Consider the following 8,047-nt stretch of genomic DNA (forward strand, 5'->3'; position numbering starts at 1 on the left):
CCTGAACTCTGGGCCTGGGTACTATCCCTCAGCTCTTCAGCTCAAGGCTAGTGCTCTACCACTTGAGCCACAGTGCCACTTCTGGCTTTTTTCTTTTTTGCTTATGTGGTCCTGAGGAATCGAACCAAGGGCCTCATGCATGCAAGACAAGTGCTCTACCACTGAGCCACCTTCCCAGCCCGATACTATGTTAAAAATGAACTTGTGAACAGGGACTAGAGGGAAAAACTAGACAGCAGGGAAGGGGAGACATTGTCCAAAAGGAAATGTACTCATTACCTGACTTATTAAACTAACCCCTCTGTATATTACCTTTATAATAACAATTTTTTAAAACCTAAAAAAAAACACCAGGTGTATACAGCACCCAGTGCCAGAGTTCAAGCCCCATGACCAACAAAACAAAACAAAAAAAACAAAAACTTTCCCTTTATGGGGCTGGGAAGGTGGCTCAGTGGTAGAGCGCTTGCCTTGCATGCATGAGGCCCTGGGTTGGATTCCTCAGCACCACATAAGCAAAAAGAAAATAGCCGGAAGTGGTGTGGCTCAAGTGGTAGAGCGCTAGCTTTGAGCTAAAGAGCTGAGGGACAGCACCCAGGCCCAGAGTTCAGGCCCCACAACCGGACCCAAAAACAAACAAACAAAAAAACCCCACCAGGTTCTGGTCAAAGCCAGTCCATGCAGAAAAGTCCATGAGAGTCTATTTCCAATTAACCAACAAAATGCTGGACTGGAGGAGTAACTCAAATGGTGTAACAGTGATAGCTGTGGGTGAAAACTGAAGCAAGAGCACGAGACCCTGAGTTCAATCTCCAGTAGCAGCATGTGTGTGCACATATACACGTGCCCACACACCCACACCCACATACAATTATAGTTATGGATACAGGACTCCTGCTACTGGGCACTTATGATAAAGTTAGCAATCCTCAGAAAGTAAAAGGCCAACATTCAGCCTGCTTAAAATGATCATCACGAGAAAAACATGTTTATAGAGCATTAAGTCAACGATACAAAATTTAACCTGTGACCATAAAGAAAAGTAATCACTGATACATGGTTTGAACTATAATACAGAATCACCCATGGATGCTGAGAATATCTGAGGTGTTTTCATTACTTTTCTCTTCACATTTTATTAAGATAGTTAAGTGAGGGATAAAGGTAAGGCTTACGTGGTAGAACATTTTGCCTAGCAAGGGCAAATCACCAAAAAAAAAAAAAAAAAAAGCTAAGCAAATAATCTATAAATTAATACACAAAATTTTAAAATAAAAATACAAACCACAGACAAAGTCTTTCAGGTCCACTTTCAGTATGTTCTGCCCAGAGAGCCATTCTGGGTGTGCACACCTCACATTTACAGAATGGTGGAAGTTGTTGTCAACCAGCCACGGAAGCAACCATTTCAAATGACAATCACAGAGCAGGCTGCTTGTGTTCAGAACACTGCAGAGAAGAAAAAAGGAGAAGTAACTTTCCTCAGCACTGAAACCTTGCTATACATTCACACATTTTTCTTGCCAAAAATGTTAATCTAACCATAAGAAGACAACGCAGACTGTTAGCTTTGATTCTTCAAAAATGTCTTATGTCACAAAAGACATCAAAAAAGGGGTATACAGGAGTAAGGGAACTATTTAAGGATGGCTAGAGAACTCTTACAAGCAAATACTATGAAATACATAGTTGGGGTGTCTGTTTGTTGAAGATAGGGTATCACTATGGCTCCCATGCTGCTCGTAATTCCAGTTGTGTGTTACTGCCCAGCTCAGATGCATGGTTCTTTTTTAAAAATTAGTCATGGGGCTTGAACTCTGGGCCTGATTGCTCACAGCTCTTCAGTTCAAGGCAAGCATTCTACCACTTGAGCCACAGGGCTACTTCTGGTTTTCTGGAGATTTATTGAAGATAAGAGTCTCATGGACTTTCCTGCCTGGGCTGGCTTTGAACCGCGATCCTCAGATCTCAGCCTTCTGAGTAGCTAGTATGACACATGTGAGCCACTGGCACCAGGTTAGCTGCATGATTCTTGATGGGAAACAAAGTATCTAAATGGCATTTCTTTCTTTTGACTGGAAAAATTTGAGAATAGGCAGTATGTTAGCTATTATTTTATCGATTTTAATTTCCTTAGGTGTAATAATGGTGATATGGTTATACAGAAAAATGCCCATTCTTAGGAAACACACTGAGATACTTAAAGGTGAAGTTTTATGTCCACAACTTTTAAATGGCCAGCAACAAAACCAAAACCAACTATTTAGATACACATATGTTCCTGTGGTGGACACAGCAAAGGTGAGAAAGGGAAATACACATTTGGCCAAAGGCTAATAGCTAATAATTGGTTAACTGGGGCATAAGGTATTTGTTGTATCATCCTTTAAATTTCTGAGGTTTTAACTTCTGAAAAGTTGGTCAAAAGCTAATAATGTAGTTTGGTGCACTGAGAGATCTTTGTTGCAGAAACTACATAATCATTTTCAAATTACTTATCAATACTAAAAGCAATTCAGCCCTGTCGAAATGTGTTCTAAACTTAACCTAAGAACTACTGAAATACTGAGGTCTATAATAGGCATACAAAACATTTGAAAAATCAGTGTTTTCTCTCTGTGACTCTTAAATGTCCTGTCCACTTAGATGCAGAGATTGAAAATAATTTGGGAAACATTATAACTCACATGATCAAAATCCTCATCTAGTTCTAAAGTTTAATAGAAAAAAAAGATTTGATTTACTTAAGTATAGTAATAATAGTAATGGGCCAGAAATCTTTTTAAATTTGCCTTGAATAATTTTACAAAAAAACATATTTTTAAAGAAGTTACTTTTAGAAGCCTCTCCTAACTAAGAAGGCAATCCAGGAACTGTCCATCAGTCTTCATCTTCAGAACTGTAAATTTTTGGAAATCCTTATGGAGCCCCCAAATAGGCAAAGGCATAGAAAATGAAGCTAGATTGTTTTATAACCAAGAAACAATATTTTCCCTTGTATTTTCACTCTTGGGAGCTCCTGAAAGTAATAAAAATTAACTTTGTTTCCAAAGAGTACAACAAACTGAAAATAAAAAGTCCCCAAATACTTTCAAGTTTCTGGGACTAACACTTGACAGGCAAAAGCCAAGAAACCTAAAACAAGGTATCAGATCAGTTTTTAAGGGTGCCTTAAAGTCAACCTTAGTTCCTTTAAACTATTTGATTGCATCAGATTTTATACATTCTTCTCAAATATGACTTTCCAGTCAGTCTTGGCAATACAACCATTGTGTCCTAATAGTACTCCTAATAGTAAATTTATGGAAGCAACTATACTGCCATGAAAAAAAAAAGGTTTCTGGGTAACTGAAGACTTAAGAAAGGGGGGGAAACTGTTTAATTTTGGTCACTAAAGGGTATACTTTGTTAAACTACTGTAAGTTACAGACAGCTTAAGAAAAAACAGAAAGGAATTCTTTTTTTTTTTTGGGGGGGGGTCTGGTCATGGGGCCTGAACTCTGGGCCTGGGCGCTGTCCCTTAGCTATTCAGCTCAAGGCTAGCACTCTACCACTTGAGCCACAGTGCTACTTCTGGCTTTTTTCTTTTTGCTTATGTGGTGCTGAGGAATCCAACCCAGGACCTCATGCATGCAAGGCAAGCACTCTAACACTGAGCCATCTTCCCAGCCCCAGAAAGGAATTCTTTAAATCTGAAAAGAACCAGGACTCTTCCAAACCAAGAGCTGTGATTACCCTTCACTGGTTCATTGAACCTCACTGACTAATTCTTGTTCTGCTTGGTCCCTAGCTCACAGTTTTATAATTAAACCAGTTCCTTCATTAGAGTCGAGCAGACTCAGGTCTATTCCATGAACCTCTGAAAATGAAGTACTTTGGGACTGTTAACTGTTTGCAAAGCTTTGAAGAAATCATGAGGGTAAAACAGTAATTGCAAATACCAAAGTACTTAGAATGGTCATCGTTCAAAGATCTGATGAGTTTACCTGGTAAGTAGTCACTTTGTGGTATGCAATATACCAAAATTATGACTGGTAACACCATGACAGATTTCTCATGAACAGCAGTTGACAAATTTCTATTAACTTGACATAACTTCTCAAATACTTGCTATCATACATAATATAAATATAACCTAACATTTAGCATCTTTTTTTTTTTTTGCCAGCTGTGGACTTGAACTCTGGGCCTGGGCACTGTCCCTGAGCTCTTGCTCAAAAAGAGTGCACTTTACCATTTTGAGTCACAGCTCAACTTCTGGTTTTCTGGTGGTTAATTGGAATTGAGAGTCTCATGGACTTTCCTGCCCAAGCTGGCTTTGAACTGCGATCCTCAGATCTCAGCCTCTGAGTAGCTAGGATTACAGGTGTTAGGCACCGCTGTCCAGCTTAGCATCACTTTTGAAAGTAGCCCAGGCTGGCCTCAAACTCAAGATCTTCCAGCCTTTGTCTTCTAAGTTTATCACATAAATATTTACCACATAATATACCAAGTAAACCTATTAAGTTATATCTTTTTACAGGGTAAGAAACTAATTCTCTTTTTTTAAAGAAATTAATTCTTAATTTTTTCCCAGGAAAAGCCAGGACCCATGACATATACTTGCAGTTCCAGCTACTCAGAAGGCTAAGGCCAGAGAATCACTCCTGTGACATAGGAGGACTGCCTCAGAAAACCAAGGGCTGGGGTGCTGCTCGGCGGTCGAAGGCTTGCCTAGCACATGCAAAGCAGGCCCTCGGGTTTGGACCCAACACCATAAAAAAAAAGACAAATTGATATGAGTCAGCTGGGTAATCTCCACGTTAACTTGAAGTAAGTACAATATAAGGTAGGGGCTGAAGACTTAAGCCTATAATCCTAGCTACTCAGGAGGCTGCAATATTGAGATTTATAGTCAGCCCAGGCAGAAAACTCCTGGAACTCTTATCTCCAATTAACTAGCAAAAAACTGGCTCAAGTGGTAGAACACCAGTCTTGAATAGAAAAAGCCAAGCAAGAGCACAAGGCCATAGTTCAAGCCCCAGCACAACAAAAATAAGACAATATTAAATTTGATTTAGGAAATTTGCTAAGAAGATTTAAAGGTTTACACAGCTGACTGAACAGTATTATGGATAATGATAACCCATTTAACTAAAGTAAAAACAACTTACTTATTTTAATATTGGAAAGACTCAGTACTCTTAAGTAATCAATGACCTGACAAACCCAGACTTGGAGGTACACACCTGAAATCCAAACACAGGAGGATGAAGCAAAAGGATCAAGAGTTGAGCACTGTCCTGACTTACATAGCTGAACTCCTACCCACCTCCCTCCCCTGCAAAAAGGAAACCTGAAAAGTTAAACATATAGTTTTCTTTTCCTGTTATACCTAACATACATCAAGGAATTCACTTTTTTTTTTGGTACGTTTTGTACTTCTGCTGGATTTAGTTTTATAATCTTAAATATTTAGGAGCAATAATAAGGCTGACCAGTAAATTTAGGCAGAAAAAATTGTATATCTGCATTATAGTTAATGTTGACAATTCTGAAGGCATGCTGTTTTTATTAAACCAACAATTTATTTATGAAAGACTTAACCAAGTCATAGGTATTTGAAAGGCACTACAGAGTGTAACTCCTATATATCTGGGATTATTTAAACTATATTTGTGCTCATTTGTCTCTAAAATAATTTCTTTGGGGGGTCCGGTCGTGGGGCCTAAACTCTGGGCCTGGGCGCTGTCCTTCAGCTCTTCAGCTCAAGGCTATCGCTCTACCACTTGAGCCATAGCGCCACTTCCGGCTTTTTTCTTTTTGCTTATGTGGTGCTGGGGAATCAAACCCAGGGCCTCATGCATGCAAGGCAAGTGCTCTACCACTGAGCCACCTTCCCAGCCCCTCTAAAATAATTTTAACAGAACTGCTTCTAAAGAATTTTGTAAGTTAATTTGGCAGTATCACGTAGAGGTAGAAAAGTATTACATTCATAATACACACACACACACATACACACACACACACACAAATATACATTACCATATCAGCAGATGTAAGAGAATTTATAACTTTTACTCTAAAACTTTAGATATTCATTAGTAAGACAGTAATATAAACTATTTGTGCCATCATTTATCCAAATTAATTTCTGTCAAAAAATGGGGAAAACAACCTATTTTCCAAAATCCTAGTCCTCTTTTTATTCATGGTTTTTGCTTTTTACCGTTCAGTTATCTACGGGCAACGGAACTCAAAATATGACATGGAATGTTGCTATCTTAGTGTGACAAACTCTCATGTGCTCCCTCCATCTATGCTGTCCACTGGCATATCACTTAGTGGCCATCCTGGCTATCAGATCAACTACTGCAGGAGTGCCTGCTTGTGTTCAAGTAACCCTCATTTTACTCAATTCAACAGTGCTGCAGAGCACGGAATGTGGAAGGACGGATTAACTCTTCTACTTGAGGCTGCAAGGGTATGGTAGGAGAAAATAAGTTGTATATATTCGGTCTGACACTACCCACAATTTAAGGCATACACTGGGGATCGTGGAACATTTCCCTGGTCCACATTTCTTTTGCTGTGATATATATATATAAAATGGAGCCTGAAGAGACATCCAAGAACACTAAGGTTAGATAAAGTATTCAGACTACTTCCTCTGGATGTGTTTGCTTCCCAGCCTCTAGGGGTCTCTGAGTCCTAGGAAAGCCTACGTTAGAGGGCCTGCCTTTCAAGTGATTGCAAGATCACTTGCAAGGGAAAGGATGAAAGGCAGGGAACTTGGAGGTAGGTATTTGCAGAGGGACAAGACACATGAAAGGATCTAAGGGACCTGAAGGGAGGATGAAAAGTGGTGAGTATGAGGAGGAAGGAGAAGTAACAACGGGAAGCCAAGGTTATTGTTATGTGCCAGTCAGAGGAAAATGATAAAATCTCCCCAACAGTTGGGAGACTTTCCACAGAGGCCATTAAAGTTCTAATAAGAGATCAGTGTTAGTGGATAGAAGAGGAGGAAATTCAGATCACAGAGAAAGCAGAGGGCCTTACAGAGGACCAGGAAACATTTTTAGCCAAGGAAGTCAAGGAAGGAGATGCCAGAAAGAAGGCTCCCAGCTTGGCAAAAAGAACTCTGGGAGCTTCAGAAACTACTCAATCAAAATCTCTCCTTACCAGCTCCAATGGACTTTTGTCCAAGGCTATGGTTCTACCAGTCAGATTCACCATTGGATCCCCAATCAATCATTCAGGAATGAAGACAAAGTCTTCAAAGGTGCATACTTTGGAGTCCTGGGTGAGAGGTCTGGGGGTCCAATGATGAATCTTATACCACCATGACTGTTAAAGAAAAAGTTACTCAATGACACTTGTTAAAGCATGGTAAGGCAGATTTTAAGGTGATCTCTTCACATATAGAGACCACTGCAATGGGATTTCACGAGGGAGCTGAGAAAACTGATCTCAACCTTAAACTGGTCTAAACCGTCAGCCAGTGGGCATGTGAGAGTTAGTAGATGGCAAAGTACTAGGAAGCAGATATAATCAACCTAACACAATTCTTGTTGAAGACAGGCTAGTGATCAAGTATCACTTGGAGAATGGTAGAGGAAGAACCAGATCACACCACAAGAACAGCTGAAATTAACCAGATGGTCCCACTGGAAGGACTCTTGTTAAACTGGTTTGACAAGATAAAGCTGATTTGAGGGAGAAAAAAAAAGGCAGGAATTCAAAAGCCTGATTAAAGTTTGGTCAAGGAAAGAATCTTTTTCACAATTTCCAAATGAATCTCTAGAGATTGAAACCACGTATTTTCCTTCAGCAACTATTCTAAACTATGCTTAACTGTGTTTTTTTGTTTTTGCCAGCCCTGGGACTTGAACTCAGGACCTGGGCACTGTCCCTGAGCTTCTTTGGCTCAAGGTTAGTGCTCTACCACTTGAGCTACAGTACCACTCCGGCTTTTTCTGTTTAGATGGTGCTGAGGAATCAAACTCAGGGCTTCATGCATGCTAGGCAAGCACTTTACCACTGAGCCACCTTCTCAGCCTAAACTGAG

The 8,047-nt window shown here is 39.9% G+C and overlaps 1 protein-coding gene across 1 annotated transcript in view; it reads right to left on the reverse strand.

Moving 5' to 3' along the window:
- LOC105991899 (leucine-rich repeats and immunoglobulin-like domains protein 2) overlaps positions 1-8,047 on the reverse strand; it is a 68,181-nt gene that overhangs the window by 28,191 nt on the left and 31,943 nt on the right. The window contains exon 9 of the mRNA XM_013024643.1: positions 1,286-1,449. Coding sequence (XP_012880097.1) covers positions 1,286-1,449 — 164 coding nt within the window. The remainder of the gene's footprint in view (positions 1-1,285; positions 1,450-8,047) is intronic.

This window comes from Dipodomys ordii, unplaced genomic scaffold (genome assembly GCF_000151885.1).
Source record: "Dipodomys ordii isolate 6190 unplaced genomic scaffold, Dord_2.0 Scaffold78, whole genome shotgun sequence".
In the NCBI taxonomy this organism is placed as follows: domain Eukaryota; kingdom Metazoa; phylum Chordata; class Mammalia; order Rodentia; family Heteromyidae; genus Dipodomys; species Dipodomys ordii.